Here is a 16,860-nt window from a genome sequence, read left to right as displayed (position 1 = left end):
CCGCCAGAGGAGATTGTCCCTACGGTCGGTGAACTCGAAAACTACAATAATTTTATTGAAATAATATTGTTAGGCATGTTTTTATTTTTCGGCTTTCACCCAGGGCGATGCTAGCCACGATTTAGTTGTAATAGTACAGATTTTTATTAAAGTAAGTTACATAAAATAATAACAAAGTTACGGTGGATACAGGGTACAGAGAAAGTATACCACACTCATAGGACAAAACCGTCAGAAAACCGTAAATTCCGGTTTTTAGCTGTAAAAGTATTTTGAGCCTGCCATATCTTTAGCTAGCACATTTTTAGTTAGCTTTTTTTGTAAGTTATAAGAATTTTAGTTTTTTTAATATTATTATTTTTGATGTTGACGAAAATAATTTCCCTCGGGACTAATTTCTGTCATCTTCGGGGACGCTTTGTGGGGATCTTTTTGATGAGAGGAACGGGTGAACACGGGTCTTGAAGAAATCCATGTTATATGATGGAGGAAACACAGAGGCCGGCAAATTGTTCCACATCTCGTTGAACTCATTCTCACGTGACAAAAAATGTCGACCGTTTACAAATTTAATGTTAAGCGTCCGTTTGGCGTGTTTCCCGCCTATGCACCAGTGCCGAAGTGATCAATGACGCTAGTTTCTCGGAGCATCTTTCATTGAAATAGCGGTAGAACAAGGCCGGTATTCCCATCTGTCGCCTGTGCTCTAATGATCGCAATCCGTTTGTTAAGTCTAAGGAATTCAAAGGAATCTATCAAACAGACCGTTCGTTTTTACATACACGGCGTCAAGGGTTTATTTCAAATACATTGGGGCTCCAGACTAGAGAAAACTGCCAAATTCAACAGTAATGGGGCGCAATTAAAATCATATTTAACCGTTTGGGTGCCAATCGTCGATTTTCGTCGATTCGTGTTTAACGAAGATTGCCGATCGTCGATTTCCGTCGATTACGTCAGTCGTGTTCTGATTCGCGCGTACGTAGGTACGTAAAATTCTCATTTTTTCGAAACGCCTGGACTTCGGGATCCTCCTCCGCGTGATTCTAAACCAATATTCTTTAATAAAACACCGAAAAAATCATCGAAATCCTTGAAAATTCAAAGAATTTATGGGGTTTTAAAAAAATATATAGTTTCATAAAAAATAATGTTTTTTTGGTGGCATTTTAAAAGCAACTGTATGAATTTTTTTGGCACTCAAACGGTTAAAAAGCGTATATTATATTATTATTATGTGTGCACTATCCAGATGATTTGGTTCAGGTAAATTTTAATTGATTGAGCGTAGCGAAGTCCTGTTTTAACTTTCATTATTATAAATTCACTAGCTGACGTGTACCCGGCGTTACTCGAATTTTCTCTACTTTCAATAAATATAACATCCATGTATTATATATATAAACATTCCGGAAGAAATTCTATAAATGATATTGAAAACCCTTTCAAACTACGTTACATAGTTTAGAAGAACTAAGCGCACAAACAGACAGACGCGGATAGTGAATTTGTTTTATACTATTTAGAGATAACAATGTATTGTCACGATTACGAATTTACTAAAAGTTTATCAGGCAACGGCTGTAATCCCGTTTTTAGTTCGTCATGATCTGGGATGTACCGGAGTGTTCGCGAACGTTTCAGACTATTCCCGAACATTCCACAACATTCCAGAATGTTCCGGAATGTTCTAGAATGTTGTGGAATGATCTCGAATACTCTCGAATGTTCTGGACTGTTCTAGAAATTTCTAGAGGGCGAAACTTCCAGCCCTTATATCTTCAAAAGCACGCCTTTCAAGTAAAAACGGGAACCTTCTTAATGGATGGGGATAGAGGAATACCACACCATATAACTCCCTTGATCCTACCGGGACTCGTTTCTGAGTTTTAGTTTTTTGTAAATATATAAAAAGTTTTAGTTTTTATATATATAAGTCGTAATCGAGTCCAAAACGATATATATATATATATATATAAAAACTTAATCTACATATATATATTAGGAAAGAGAAGCTTTCATTGATAATATGAGTCACTCTTACGTTACGACAATATTCGGGTATTTTTATCAATATCTATTTATTGAGAAAAATGAATATAAATTAAAATCTTTTGGGAAACGAAAAATCTGGTCAAATAATTTGAAAGTTAGTTTTAAAACCAAAAACAAGGTTGAAAATCCAAACTGGGACATTCGTTTATGGACACTCTATACGTCATTCTTTCAACCACCCGTCACCAGATGGTTCTAGAATTTCGAGAATATTCGAGTTCTCTTACACCAGTCAAGTTTCGCTCCAATTTTCTAATCTAGAATATCGTTCTGGAAGGTTCCGTACTTCGGATCACAGATGGCACTACCGTATATAAATGAACCGCTCGTGGTTTTAAAATCATTCCGCTGTTTAGTTTCGAGCGATCGAGTCCTCTGATATTACTGAAACTGGAAACAACTTTTGAGCTTTCAAAACAGTATTTGACGAATTCTTAATATTCTATTGAAGTCTGCAGACGGTTTTCACCATCGTTTCAAGAGGAATAATATAAAAGATACAGAAATGGCGCTGTTCATCCAATCAAAGATGCCCGATCAACATTTTGGACAAGTTCGGAACTTCGACGATCTAATCCTTTCCTTGTGTGGAGTCCATCCATCAATGATGTCTCCAAGCTGCAGAAAACACAAGCGTGTGGCCCCACAGTCAGCCCCCATCCCAAACCAGCCCGGTGTTGGATCCCAGATGTCACTAGACCGCCACAACTTCCAGGTGTGTGTGGACGTGCAGCAGTTTCTTCCGGAGGAGATCAGCGTGAAGGCTGTGGGGAATGAGATCGTTGTGGAAGGGAAGCACGAGGAGAAGAAGGACGAGTACGGGTCCATCTCTCGCCACTTTGTGAGAAGATACGCCCTTCCTGAGGGCCACAGGAGCGAGGATGTGGTGTCCAGCCTGTCCCCCGAGGGCACCCTGACCATCACGGCCCCCAGGAGGCAGGTGCTCGCCGCAGAGGAGCGCGTCGTGCCCATCACCTTTACGGGTAGCCCCCGCCAAGTCGCTGCAGCTGGGGGCCCAACTTGCCAGACTCCTCCACAAGAACCATTACCAGACGAGGCTGCAGCCTAAATTAATATTTCGCTAATTTATATAGCGCCGTTTTCGTGAGAAATCACCTCAAGGGCAATTATTACAAGCATTTGTTATTAGTTTTAATAAACGAGTATTATTCTGATGTTCTATAAATGTAAAGTACTATAAGTAGGTAGCTTTTAAAATTTTAAATAAAATGATCTCATTTTGTAAGTGATAGTTTTTATTAATTATTTACCTTTGCGATTTATCATGTTGGTATACGATAGAGGTGAGTCGTACTATAAGTACATTAGGGACACTTAGATGGTTTGGGTATCTAGAGCAGATGGACGAAGAAGGATTGTAAGGAAAGTATAAATATATGATGCGAATGTTAACAGTAGAAGAAGCAAGGACATAGCACGATCAAGTTAACCAAATACTCGGATCATGACGAGAGAATAACGATAAGATAAGAAAGTAATTAATGAGAGGATGTATGAATGTGATTGAAGCAAGAGGATATGTGCCAAGACCGAGATTATTTTATTTTTGCAAAAACTCTGTAAAAACTAATACATTGCAAAAGTTTGGTTATCAAATCCTAACTCCCTAACTTAAATATTTATACGTACCAAATTAATATTATACTTTTTTTATGGTCGAACAACTTAATGGGTAAATACTCAAATTGTAATATTTAATCATTGAAGTTAATATTAAATTAACGACTCTCAAATGAAAGATATGAAACGGAAAAGACAGTAAATGATTCAACCTCATCTAGTGATTGAACCCATGACCTCTTCCTTGCCCAAAAAACATCCCCGGCAATGAAGAGGTCCCGGGTTCAATTCCTAAGACTGAATCTTTTTCTGTCTTTTCTATTTGCTCGAATTGCATTTTTTTTAATGTTTGACATGATTTTATTAATTAACATGAATTATCGATGCAAATATTTTTTTTATAAATACTTTCAGGTTCACCAATTAAATAACCCGTGATTTTTCACTAGCGCAGAACAGCAGGAATTTTTTTCAATCAATGCTTTCAGCATAATCTTACAATATTATGAAATGAAAAATCACGGGATTTTATAAATCTATATAAATATAAATAAATGTTCGTTTTTTCAAAATCTTAAATCTCCAAAAGTTTTTCACCGATTGCTTTGAAATTTCGACACAACTTTGCATTCAAACACGCGTGTGTTTTTATATACCTATATTATATAGATCTCACTTGTGATAGATAAAAAACGATGTAAAAGCAAAACGCGATATTGTTTCTCTATCTGCACAACGGTACAGCCAGAGGCGGATTTGCCCTTAGGCCTATGTAGGCCCGGGCCTAGGGCGGCCAGATATTAGGGGCGGCCAATCGTGACATAAAAGTCACAGATGATAACAAGAAATTACTTCCTAAGTACCTAAATATTCTACGTACGAAATAGCGATATGCAAGAGCGTGTTCACACACCACACAGCGCACGACAATCGACAATTATACAGTAATTGAACTAGCGAATTTAGCAAGCGTATTTTTTTACATTAATTCCACACAGGAGGCTTTGAGGAAAATATTTTCCCTCACGACCTATGTCATCTTAGGTGATGCTGTGTGGAGGGTCTTTTTAAGGAAGGGAAGGATAGGAAGTTCTGAAAAGGAAAATGTATGAGGGGTGGGTAGGAATCTGGGGATTAGTGTGTCCAGGAGTGACATATGTATGAATACATCCCTCCAACTGCGGTGCAAGTCGATGGGTCAAGATAGTCCGACTGGAAAGGTCAAAAGGCCTCCCTCACCCAGTCTCTCTCGATCCGGCCCGCCACGCAGCAGGTGGGCAGACGTATCCGCCGCCAAGACCTGGACAAATCTCACCCCATGAACCATGAATGATAATGACAGGAAAATTAAAACGGTTTTGACCCTAGGAACTTACTGAAAAGTTTGGATACTCCTGGTCAATATGATGGGTACTGAGAAAGGGGCGGCTACATGGTCTGGGGCCTAGGGCGGCCAAGACTGCAAATCCGCCTCTGGGTACAGCTAGTTAGAAATAAAATATTTGTCTCAGGATCATTGCCTTTCTAAAGAAGAAATTCACCTTTCCAATGTTAGTAAACTTGAAAAATTACCACATATTATGCTTCCAATGACATTATAAAAATACAAGACACGTTATATTCATACTAATCGAACAAAATGTAGCACCGCTTATAAAAAGTATAGCCGTTGAAAGAATGTGTGTTTAGAATGGAGTAGCTATATGACCTAAAGGGTCTGGGCAACGTATCTTCACTGAATTAATTCATAATAAGCCTCTGATGATATGCATCGTAAAAATATTTCAGTTGTCAGAGTAAAAAACGCCAAAAAATGTGGAACGCTTCACGATTTTGCGTGTCATCCTTGCGCAGGGGCCATGCTAATCTTCTCTGTATCGTTCCAATTTTAGTATATGTACTGCCGAAGCGAGTACACTCGGAATTGAAAAAATGTTGTATATATTCGATGTTTGCAGAAAACAAGCACAAGCGCGCACTAAAGAACACGCTTTGGTTCATTTACTGACTAAAATAGTTATCGGTTCCGACGATAGATGTCAGAAATGTTTTAACCAATACACTCGCAGTAGTAATGAATCAATAGTTTTGTTCGTTTAAAGACTTAATTCTTTCGAGAAAGGCACACAAATACAATATTTTACCGATGATTCAATCCAATATTGTATTTGTATGCCTTTCTCGATAGAATTGAGTTTTTATATGGAAAAAACTATTTATTCATATTCATATTGCGTATATGAGGGCGCAAACAAATAATTTGTCTTAATACTGTAAAGCAATACCTTGCAAAAGCGTATTTAAACAAAATTAATTAATTAACGCCATCTGTGAACACGTAGAATACAACGAGCGTTGCGTTTAACCTTAAAGCCCAGTACTAATTTGGTTCATGTGGCCTATGGGATGGGATTTTTACGATCATCGCTTGGACTATTACCTGCTTACCTAAAACATTCTAGATTACAGATTTTTGTTGATGATTTTGTAGAGAGGATAAAATAAACAGTAAATGAAATGAAATACTTGTGTGAATTGGAAATAATTTATTTAGAATTTGAAAACTACTTATCAAAACTATAAACTTAAATATATCTTAAATGATAAAATGCACTAACTAACCTAAATAAATAAAAAATTCAATGTTCGTCTGTTCAAAACCTTAAATCTCCGTAAGTTTGTTCTTGCCAGGAGTTTTTAGAGAGTGGTTTGAATGGTAGAAGAATTCGGGAACGCCCGAGGAAGAGTCGATGTAATGCAGTAACATTATACAGCAGTGAATGGTGGAAGAATTCGGACACGGCTGAGAAACACATTAGCAATAGCGAAGCACTGCGGGATAGCAAATAATATTAAATGCTAATTTAGGCTGCGGTCCCGTCCGGTTGTGATTCTTGTGGAGTAGTCTGGTCAGTGAGGCCAACAGCTGTGGCCACTGGGCGGGGACTGCCTGTGAAGGTGATGGGCACGACGCGCTCCTCTGCGGTGGGCACCTGCCTCCTGGGGGCCGTGATGGTCAGTGTACCCTCGGGGGACAGGCTGGACACCACATCCTCGCCTCTGTGGCCCTCTGGAAGGACGTATCTCCTCACAAAGTGACGCGAGATGGACCCGTACTCGTCTTTCTTCTCCTCGTGCTTCCCTTCCACCACGATCTCATTCCCCACAGCCTTCACGCTGATCTCCTCCGGAAGGAACTGCTGCACGTCCACACACACCCGGAAGTTGTGGCGGTCCAGCGACATCTGGGATCCAACACCAGGCTGGCTCGGGATGGGGGCTGACTGTGGGGCCACACGTCTGTTTGCTCTGCAGGTTGGAGACAACATTGATGGATGGAGTCCATACAAGGAAGAGATTAGATCGTCGAGGTCCATAATTTGTCCAAAATGCTTATTGGGCATCTCCGATTGGATGAATAGGGCCATTTCTACAACTTTATATTTATATTCCTCTCGAAACTTCGGTTAAAATGATGCGAACTTCGACAAAATAACACGATAAAGCTTTGATAGCCGAACTCGCTTTCAGAGAGAATTTGGTCGCTTGAAACTTTGCGGTCGAATGATTCACGAACGGCGAGCAGGGCCAGTTTTATACGGCAGTGCCATCTATGAATCGAAATACAGAACCTTCGAGAACAATACCTTTGATTCTGCTGTGAATCACGAATATTCTCGAATCATCACGATAATTGGACGGAATCAAGGTTTACTCCCAATCAAAATGAAGGGTTATTTACTGAAACGAATTTCGATATATTTTACTTATAAATTTTAAATCCTCTGTTCAAAATTTGTTAAATTGTCGTTTTTATCTCATTTTCTAGAAGTTTCCTTTCTACTGATCCACAGATGGTGGTAGTTTTCTAGAAGCATCTCGGTCTATTTCGTATTATGAAGAAAGTGCAGCAAAGATAATAATTGCATCATAGAATTTTATCAGTTTACTTCAACGCAATGCATGATGTGTGTATACATGAATCGATGCAAATTGTAACTATTTATAAATTTTCACGCGTAGCAAACACTCTATAGATATACATAATTATAATAATAGAATAAAACAAGTTTGTTTTAAATATTTATTTATTCTTGCAGCTTTTAAAAATAATTGCAGAATAATTAATTTTATTATAAAATTTTCTAGGTAGGTACATGTCCCATTTCAAAAGTTATTATAATATATATGAATATAAATTTGTTACAAAAATCAATCCCAGAGGTTGTTCCGAAATTTACCATGCGTTTTCTTATATGATAGTTTCGCGGTAAGAACTTAACCTAACCTATTCAAAGACCCAATCATGTCTGATTACGTCTAAAAGGGATTTAAATAACAATCTACCTCTTTCCAACATGCATTCCATTAATGCAAGTTCCTTGGTGTAACTAAGGACGGGTCATTTCACATAAACTGAACAATTCATCATTTTCATAGTTAAAATTTAAGTTCTGTTTTTATTTTGTCATGGGCCGGTTGTTTTACAGTACTAGGATAGTAACAGAACTTTGAAGAATTGTTAAAATTCTGTTAAACATCCCGTCCTAAGTGACCAGCTCACGGCATCCAGAGGTCGCGGGTTCAAATGTCGGCGTGCGCAAATAATTTTTATTTGTTTAATTTGTGTTATTTCACAGTAATTTTAATGCATTCAAAATAATAACAAATTTTATTTATTCTTTAAAAATAATAGGTATGTTGCGGCAGGTTCCAGGTGGAAGATACTATCAGTAAGACCACCATTCATAATTTGAATTGAAATAAATTAAATGACTTTAGCCGTGTTTGGTGACCAGATCGAATAGCCAGGTACGTCTCCACCTTCCTCTTTCCCATCTCCTCCCCCCCTCCCTGACCGCTACCTTCAGTCTCACAACATACCCTAATTAGGAATGCCATAGTAGTGTCAGTCTTGTGTGGTATTCACATATAAAAAAGCTCAGACCAAGTTAGTCTCCCAGAAGCTGAGCGTTATACAGGGTCCGCAGAAACTCCCTGTACAAATCGCAAGAGCAACTTAGTGCCCCGAAAGACTTCAGAAACTGGCGGTCCCAAACGGATTGCTATCTTTAGAATATATGCGTCAAGTATGAATAGGACCGGCCATATGCGGGCGGTATTGGAGCAGTCCGCTCCGGGCGCCGAATTACCAATGATAAAACCTAACAGTCCTGACACTTCGCCCTTGAGATAATTTTTCATAAAAACGGCACTACACAAAAACACAAATCATCCGAATATTATTGATTATGGTGATCATCTACCTAGGGCCCAGGCGTCTACTGGTTTTGACAAGGGGCGCCAAAAAATTACTCGCCCCAGGGCGAACCTATTGTCAAAACCATTAGAGGCCTGTAAATAGGTTATCACTGTAATCAAACTTCTGCGGAACGATTTTCCGAACTCCGTGTTTCCTCCCTCCTTCTTTTTCACTCGTTCTTCTCATTATAATACGCTCCGAACGGCACCCCCTAGATCCTGAGCTGAGGCAAATTATTTTCCTCAGAGCGCTCCTGCGTCAGGGTCGGACCTTTGCAGGCGCATTTGGAGCACTCCGCTCCTGGCGCCAACTTGCCAAGCCGCCAAGAGTCAAGGAGACAAGGCGCTGATAATACATAACACCTAATATAGCTCCCTTGAGGTTCCAGCGTTATGTGTAGAAAATGGATTTTGTATAATACTCGTACCCGCCTCAGAACAGAAATCTTCTAGTGAGGCGGGTTACTTTCATATTTGTAATGTTGATCATGTTATTGAAATAAACGCTCGGGTTGCCGGCAATTAAAAAATATAATAATAATAATCGCATAAGAATGTGCCCTGAAGCTAGTTCAAACACAATCATAAAAAATTTGTTATATTTTATTTTTTGTGATGGAACCCAGAAAACATTACTGACATCTGTTGACAAAACCAACAATCATTTTAGCTAATACATGAACCACAGGGACTCAATTAGGATCTTTTAGTGCCCGCTTGTACTTGTATTCTGCAGACATATAATATATACAACATTTTTTCCTCATTCAGTGTACTCGCTTCGGCAGTACATATACTAAAATTGGAACGATACAGAGAAGATTAGCATGGCCCCTGCGCAAGGATGACACGCAAAATCGTGAAGCGTTCCACATTTTTTGGCGTTTTTTACTCTGCAACTTACTACTTACGTACCATATTACATATTGAATAGTACTTTTTTGGATATAATAAGTCATCCCTTACATAATGATATTCAATAGATCCGTAGTTCTAAAAATTAATTCGTATAATTATTACCTTTTGGGATCCTATGTTTTTTTACATTCATTTCACAGAGATCAACATTTTCATCTTAGGGACGCTGCGCTGTGTGGAGAGACTTTTTAAGGTTAAACGCAACGCTTGTTATATTCTACGTGTTCATAGATGGCGTTAATTAAATAATTTTATTAAAATACGCTTTTGCAAAGTATTTCTTTACAATATTAAGAAAAATCATTTGTTTGCGCCCGTATATACGCAATATGAATATGAATCAATAGTTTTGTTCGTTTAAAAACTCAATTATTTCGAGAAAGGCATACAAATACAATATTGTACCGATTATTCAATCCAATAAAGTATTTGCATGCCTTTCTCGATAGAATTGAGTTTTTATATAGACAAAACTATTTATTCATATTCATATTGCGTATATGCGGGCGCAAAGATATAATTTGTCTTAATACTGTAAATCAATACCTTGCAAAAAGCGAATTTTGATCCAATTAATTAATTACGCCATCTATGAATATGTAGAATATAACTAGCGTCGCGTTTAACATTAAGACGAGACAATGCCGACATAAGTGCCGAAGTCATGTAAAAATAAGATTCGGCGCGCGGTCCGGCGTGTAATTTAAATAAATAATTTGTATCTTACTTCTCATACCTAACTACCCTGTATTCAATAAATAATTTGTATCCTACTTTTCATACCTGACTGACTACCTTGTATTCAATAAATAATCTAAAAAAGGTATTTATCTTTTCTACTTCTAAAATCATGTAGAATCACCCCCAGAAGGTAGTGCACTTTACCCCCAGACACCTGTATAAATCATAATATGAAATTCACCATTGACCCAATTAAGAGGAACGACTAAGGGGTCTGCTTCATATAAAATTATAGATTACGTTTACAGCTAAAATACCAAATTAAATACTTTTTTTTCAAACCTTCAATTACCTCCGGACACCTTGTATGGTACTTAGGTAATTGCAGTAAGTAATATCAAGGGGTAATTACTACAACTAAGTTACTTGTGATTACTGTACTCCCGTATGGTATTGTATCTCTTGGGGCATACAATATACAATATACGGGCGAGGAAATAAAGCTTTGTGTGTACTCGAAAGTGTTGATCCGGTAACAATAAAATATTAGAAGGGTATACAAATTAACAAGTAAATAAAATACATGACTGAATACGAAATAATTTATTTAGAATTTGTTAAACTAATGTAATAATAATAAATTAACTTAGGTACATGACATCTTAAATAATAATACTTGTAAAACTAATAAATGCTTTTAATTAGGCTGAGGTCGCGTCTGGTTGTGGTTCTTGTGGAGGAGTATGGTCAGTGGGGCCTCCAGCTGCAGCGACTTGGCGGGGGCTGCCTGTGAAGGTGATGGGCACGACGCGCTCCTCTGCGGTGGGCACCTGCCTCCTGGGGGCCGTGATGGTCAGGGTACCCTCGGGGGACAGGCTGGACACCACATCCTCGCTTCTGTGGCCCTCGGGAAGGGCGTATCTCCTTACAAAGTGGCGCGAGATGGACCCGTACTCGTCCTTCTTCTCCTCGTGCTTCCCTTCCACCACGATCTCATTCCCCACAGCCAGGGCCGCCGAGAGGGCACGTTAGCCAAGTCCGAAACTTGGGGCCCGGGCCTAAGGGGGGCCCGGTACGGGGCCCGGATATTTTACTAAAAAATGCCAATGACACTAGGAACGGACGTGGGCCGGGCGCCCAGGCCCGCACGCTCCGTAGGCCCAAACACGTACCGACATCTAAATTGTACGGGGTTCTCTTCACATCTGTCAAAAATTCAAACCAAATGAAAAGTTCGCAGAGAACAAACAATAAATCTAGTGAACGAATTCAAAAATTCGCCTGAAATCAAAGTGATGCCATATAAAAAAATTAAATCAGTGTGGAATTTTACAAAATTAATAGGAACATTTTCAGTAGACGGGACATTTTCATGTAGTGACGACACGAGCCCAAATAATGGATTTATTTATTTAAAAATAAAAATAAATGTACATTTCTACAAAATTTTACTAACATTTTCGTAATCTTAGTAAAAAGATCTATCCACACGATTTTTTCCAAGTCGTTATGAAATCCATGCAAGTGGCCTATTGAATTGTAAATGGTGATGGCGATTTTTCTGGAAATTTTAGGCCGGATTCTTCCCAAAAAAGATATCTTTTTGCCAATTTTCTTTTGGGTATATTCGGCATGTCTATTAAAGTTTAGTTTGGAATCTAATATAAGTCCTAAGTATTTGATTTCAGTAACATTTTCAATAATTTCACCATCAATTTTAATTTTGCTTTCACTGAATGTCTTCTTATTTCCAATCACCATACATTTTGTTTTTAATTTAAGCTTATTTATTTTTAGCCATCTTGATACATCATCTAGTTTATTATTTAAAATATTTATTAGTTCTTTATAGTTATCTCCAATTAAGTATATAAGTGTATCATCGGCAAATAGTCGTACTTTGCATTTTGAAAATATTTTCACCATGTCATTAATATAGAGTATGAACAATAGGGGTCCAAGGATCGATCACTGCGGTACTCCTAATTTATTTTCCATTGGTTTTGAAAATTGATTATTTATTTTTGTTACCTGTTTTCTGTCTTTCAAATATAATAATTTAATTTAGCCTCAAGATATCTTGATTAACGAAGAATATGTAAATACACACAAACAAGAAACACAAGTATTTTATTTTGAGTATTCACCATAACTTTTTAAACATTTCCATTGAATAATTATGCCAAATTCGAATGATTGGTATAATGGTATACGAAAATTTAATGAAGTAGTATTCCTAGCAGTAGCAGGTAAGCATGAACTTATTAATTGTTATCTCACCCCCCCCCCCGCTAAGTTGTGGGGAGGGGGCCCGGTATAGTCTACTAGACTTGGGGCCCAGATTAGCTGTCGGCGGCCCTGCCCACAGCCTTCACGCTGATCTCCTCCGGAAGGAACTGCTGCACGTCCACACACACCTGGAAGTTGTGGCGGTCCAGTGACATCTGGGATCCAACACCGGGCTGGTTCGGGACGGGGGCTCACTGTGGGGCCACTCGCTTGTGTCTTCTGCAGGTTGGAGACATCATTGATGGATGGACTCCACACAAGGAAACGATTAGATCGTCGAGGTTCCGAACTTGTCCAAAGTGCTGATCGGGCATCTTTGTTTGGATAAATAATGCCATTTTGCTACTTTTATTTTATATTTCACTTAAAACTGAAGGAAGTAAAAACTAATGGAATGTTTTGTAAATAAAGCTGAACTCGCCGTTTTCAGGGAGAACTTGATCGCTCGAAACTGGGCAGCTGAATGTTGTTCAAACAGTTAGCCGGTTGTTTATATACGGCAGTGCCATCTATGAATTGAAATATGGAACCTTCCAGAGCATTCTAGTCGCCAAAGCGTTCGCTGGTACGGAACTCGAATAATCTAGTAGCTTCTCGATGGATCGATTGTTGAATAAAACTACTACTTTCGACACAATATTATGTGGGATCTTACAGAATTACATTTGTTATTAATTCAATTCCACCTCCAAAACTCTAATTTGATTGTCGGAAGTAGTAAAAAAACTTTTTTCAAATAAAATAATAGATTATTCTAGAAAATTCCTCTCTACTGATACACATATGGCAGAAATCTAGAATTTTTGCGGCCTACTCGAATACAATGAGTCAGTAAATTGAATAATATAAAAAAATTTATACATTATCCGCCATTTTATAAGCATAACTTTTAGATTAATAAACATCATATGGAAATAAAGCAATATTATAACAGAAATGTGACCAAGAATTGAAAAAAGAAATGGTTTGATTGGGGATCGAACCTTCCTCCCCAGTAACTAGAGTCGACAAATCTACTCGCCTAATACCGATCGGGTAGGACTGACATTTATTTCGTATATTAACTGTTGTGATGTCATCAGATTTCAGAGAAATGCGTATATGTCGGCGTGTGTGTTCGTGATTGCCACCAAAAGTTAAAATAATGCATTGTCATCGACTACGAGAATATCTGCCGAGTTTCAGCCTAATAGAAAAAAATATATATACGGAGGAGCCAAATGCTGTATTCAGATTTTTAAGTAGTGGACACAAGAAAAACAACTTTTTTAAATATATTTTTACACAAATAATGAAGAAAAGATCAGAACTCAATTAGAATTTAGATAATCAGATGCACTAAACAAATACAACAGAATTAATAAGTACTACATACATATTCTTATACCAAAATAGGAAAATATGTAAGGAATTTTAATGAGACCACAAGTTGCCATTCCAGTGAAAATAGAAAATGGAAAAAGGAAAAAAATCGAAAATGTTTAAAAATAAAGTTTGATAAATTTATGAAGGTGAATTGTCCTCTTCTAATCTCCAATAATAGGTATATTTATAATCTAACCAGCTGACGTCTACAAGGCTTTTCTCGACTTTTCTCTACTTTCAATAAATATAATATCCATGTATTATATATATAAACCTTCCGGAAGAAATTCTCTAAAAGATAGTGATAACACTACCAAACTCCGTTGCATAGTTTAGAACAGAGGTTCCCAAAGTGGTCTATATCGACCCCCAGGGGTCGATATCGGCTTGCTGGGGGTCCATGTCAGCGAGAAAAAAATTTAGGGGTCCACATGATTCAAATGGGGGTACATACGAGCCGACCCCCATTTACCTCAAGTCAACATTTAGGAATTCCGTAAATGACACAATACACCTAACACAAATAACACAGTTTACGTAATACTAATACATAACAGACTAAGAAATTACTTATTTGATATTTGTATTTTTATATTTTTTAAAGTTGTTTTTTGAGGTATATAAACAGAGATATATATCGTCAGAATTAATATATTGAAGCAAAACATTGCACATCGGAAGCCGCGAATTTTCCTAGATTCCCAACTTGTTTTTGAAAAACGTCCAGGGTAACGTTTACCAACATTTAAATGTACTTCACACAGACTCAAAAACTAAGTTTGTGGACATTTTGACTATAGAAATGGAACGTCGAAGAATCGGAAATCATGTGACAAGAAGAAATGACCGGAATAAGCACTGACAAAGAACTTAAGGGGCAGTTCTGTAGGGTCAGCTACAAAAAGAAATTCCCGTTGCTTATCCTGCTTCATTTTCATTTGGTGTAATACTTCACAAGGGCGCCCTTGTCTGCATAATGCAAATATAGAGGAACTATACCGCCACCCGGTTGTTGGACAGGCAAGGGAAGGGAATCTTTTTAGGAAAAAATAAACGATTATCACATGGGACATTAATAGTTTTAGGAAAATTAAATATTCGGCAGGCTACGGAAAAAAAAATTTGGCAAGTGGTCTACGGGGCAAAAAAGTATGGGAACCTCTAGTTTAGAAGAACTATGCGCACAAACAGACAGACGCGGAAAGCGACTTTATTTTATAATAATTAAAGATGTATTAATTACCATCTAGCAGTTTTTCATTTATATCCACTCATTCATTACCTTCCATAAGTTTTCTTCGTGTCTGAAGGTTGTACAAAGGTGCCCTTTTAACATTACTAGAGCTGATGGCTATGGAACACATTTCTATAAAAATATATGATAGAAAAGCAAAAATAAATTAATATGGTACCTTTTTGCAGTAAATAAATATAAAGGGGTAATTACTACTACAACTAAGTAACGATTACGTAATCCCGTGACGTATGACGTATGTCACAGTATACAGAGAGTGGTATATTTATGGTATACAGTATAATATCTATCTAAGTGCTGAGGTATGCAATATAAGGAGGAAATAAAAGTGCTGTTCTGGAGTTAGCTGCAGCAATAAAATATTAGAAGGGTATACAAATTAACAAGTAAATAAAATACATGACTGAATACGAAATAATTTATTTAGAATTTGTTAAACAAATGTAATAATAATAAATTAACTTAGGTACATAACATCTTAAATAATAATACTTATAAAACTAATAAATGCTTTTAATTAGGCTGAGGTCGCGTCTGGTTGTGGTTCTTGTGGAGGAGTCTGGTCAGTGGGGCCCCCAGCTGCAGCGACTTGGCGGGGGCTGCCTGTGTAGGTGATGGGCACGACGCGCTCCTCTGCGGTGGGCACCTGCCTCCTGGGGGCCGTGATGGTCAGTGTACCCTCGGGGGACAGGCTGGACACCACATCCTCGCTTCTGTGGCCCTCGGGAAGAGCGTATCTCCTTACAAAGTGGCGCGAGATGGACCCGTACTCGTCCTTCTTCTCCTCGTGCTTCCCTTCCACGACGATCTCATTCCCAACAGCCTTCACGCTGATCTCCTCCGGAAGGAACTGCTGCACGTCCACACACACCCGGAAGTTGTGGCGGTCCAGCGACATCTGGGATCCAACACCGGGCTGGTTCGGGATGGGGGCTGACTGTGGGGCCACTCGCTTGTGTCTTCTGCAGGTTGGAGACATCATTGATGGATGGACTCCATACAAGGAAACGATTAGATCGTCGAGGTTCCGAACTTCTCCAAAATGTTGATCGGGCATATTTGTTTGGATGAATAACGCCATTTTTGCAACTTTTATTTTAAATTTCACTTGAAACTTTGGTTAATATAAAATAAAGACTAATGGAATGTCAAGTTAAAGTTTGGAAAGCTGAACTTGTCGTTTTCAGAGAGAACTTGATCGCTCGAAACTGGGCAGCTGAATGATTTTCGAACCGCGAGCGGGGCGTTTATATACGACAGTGCCATCTATGAACTGAAATATGGAACCTTCCAGAGCATTCTAGACGCTTTCGCTGGTACGGAACTCGAATATTCTCGCAGCTTCTCGATGGTTCGATTATTGAATCAATCTACACAAACTTTCAACACAATGTTATTTGTGATCCTGCATAATTACAATTGTTGTCAATTCAATCCCACCTCTATTTAATTGA

General features: G+C 38.2%; 4 protein-coding genes and 2 non-coding genes across 6 annotated transcripts; 2 read left to right on the top strand and 4 right to left on the bottom strand.

The window, feature by feature from the left end:
- Nucleotides 1–2,415: 2,415 nt before the first annotated feature.
- Nucleotides 2,416–3,255, top strand: LOC149418797 (protein lethal(2)essential for life-like). The gene has a single exon (XM_089638664.1). It carries the CDS (start codon nucleotides 2,561–2,563, stop codon nucleotides 3,122–3,124), a length of 564 nt encoding a protein of 187 aa, XP_089494790.1. The 5' UTR covers nucleotides 2,416–2,560; the 3' UTR covers nucleotides 3,125–3,255.
- Nucleotides 3,256–5,445: 2,190 nt separating this feature from the next.
- Nucleotides 5,446–5,552, bottom strand: LOC149418796 (U6 spliceosomal RNA). Its single transcript, XR_016303093.1, has one exon. It is a non-coding gene; the product is annotated as a U6 spliceosomal RNA (small nuclear RNA).
- A 700-nt stretch (nucleotides 5,553–6,252) lies between these two features.
- Nucleotides 6,253–7,183, bottom strand: LOC149418795 (protein lethal(2)essential for life-like). The gene has a single exon (XM_089638663.1). It carries the CDS (start codon nucleotides 7,062–7,064, stop codon nucleotides 6,501–6,503), a length of 564 nt encoding a protein of 187 aa, XP_089494789.1. The 5' UTR covers nucleotides 7,065–7,183; the 3' UTR covers nucleotides 6,253–6,500.
- Nucleotides 7,184–9,670: 2,487 nt separating this feature from the next.
- On the top strand, nucleotides 9,671–9,777 carry LOC149418794 (U6 spliceosomal RNA). Its single transcript, XR_016303082.1, has one exon. It is a non-coding gene; the product is annotated as a U6 spliceosomal RNA (small nuclear RNA).
- A 1,342-nt stretch (nucleotides 9,778–11,119) lies between these two features.
- On the bottom strand, nucleotides 11,120–12,941 carry LOC149418793 (heat shock protein 26-like). The gene is made up of 2 exons (XM_089638424.1): nucleotides 12,864–12,941; nucleotides 11,120–11,525 (listed from the first exon to the last, which is right to left on the bottom strand). The coding sequence occupies exons 1-2, from the start codon at nucleotides 12,939–12,941 to the stop codon at nucleotides 11,199–11,201; spliced, it is 405 nt and encodes a 134-aa protein (XP_089494550.1). The 3' UTR covers nucleotides 11,120–11,198.
- Nucleotides 12,942–15,877: 2,936 nt separating this feature from the next.
- LOC149418792 (protein lethal(2)essential for life-like) lies at nucleotides 15,878–16,612 on the bottom strand. Its single transcript, XM_089638662.1, has one exon. The coding sequence runs from the start codon at nucleotides 16,485–16,487 to the stop codon at nucleotides 15,924–15,926; it is 564 nt and encodes a 187-aa protein (XP_089494788.1). The 5' UTR covers nucleotides 16,488–16,612; the 3' UTR covers nucleotides 15,878–15,923.
- Between the last annotated feature and the right edge of the window lie 248 nt (nucleotides 16,613–16,860).

This window comes from Hesperophylax consimilis, chromosome 13, assembly GCF_061612785.1.
Source record: "Hesperophylax consimilis isolate HC1 chromosome 13, BYU_Hcon_1.0, whole genome shotgun sequence".
In the NCBI taxonomy this organism is placed as follows: domain Eukaryota; kingdom Metazoa; phylum Arthropoda; class Insecta; order Trichoptera; family Limnephilidae; genus Hesperophylax; species Hesperophylax consimilis.
Note: the sequence above shows the minus strand (reverse complement) of the source record. Positions and strands in the feature narration are given on the sequence as shown.

Coding starts and splice junctions, on each gene's coding strand:
- LOC149418797 (XM_089638664.1), top strand. CDS start 2,561: ATGGCGCTGTTCATCCAATCAAAGATGCCCGATCAACATTTTGGACAA.
- LOC149418793 (XM_089638424.1), bottom strand. CDS start 12,941: ATGTCACTGGACCGCCACAACTTCCAGGTGTGTGTGGACGTGCAGCAG. Junction 11,526..12,863: donor AGGAGATCAGCGTGAAGGCT/GTGGGCAGGGCC, acceptor GGACTTGGCTAA/CGTGCCCTCTCGGCGGCCCT.
- LOC149418795 (XM_089638663.1), bottom strand. CDS start 7,064: ATGGCCCTATTCATCCAATCGGAGATGCCCAATAAGCATTTTGGACAA.
- LOC149418792 (XM_089638662.1), bottom strand. CDS start 16,487: ATGGCGTTATTCATCCAAACAAATATGCCCGATCAACATTTTGGAGAA.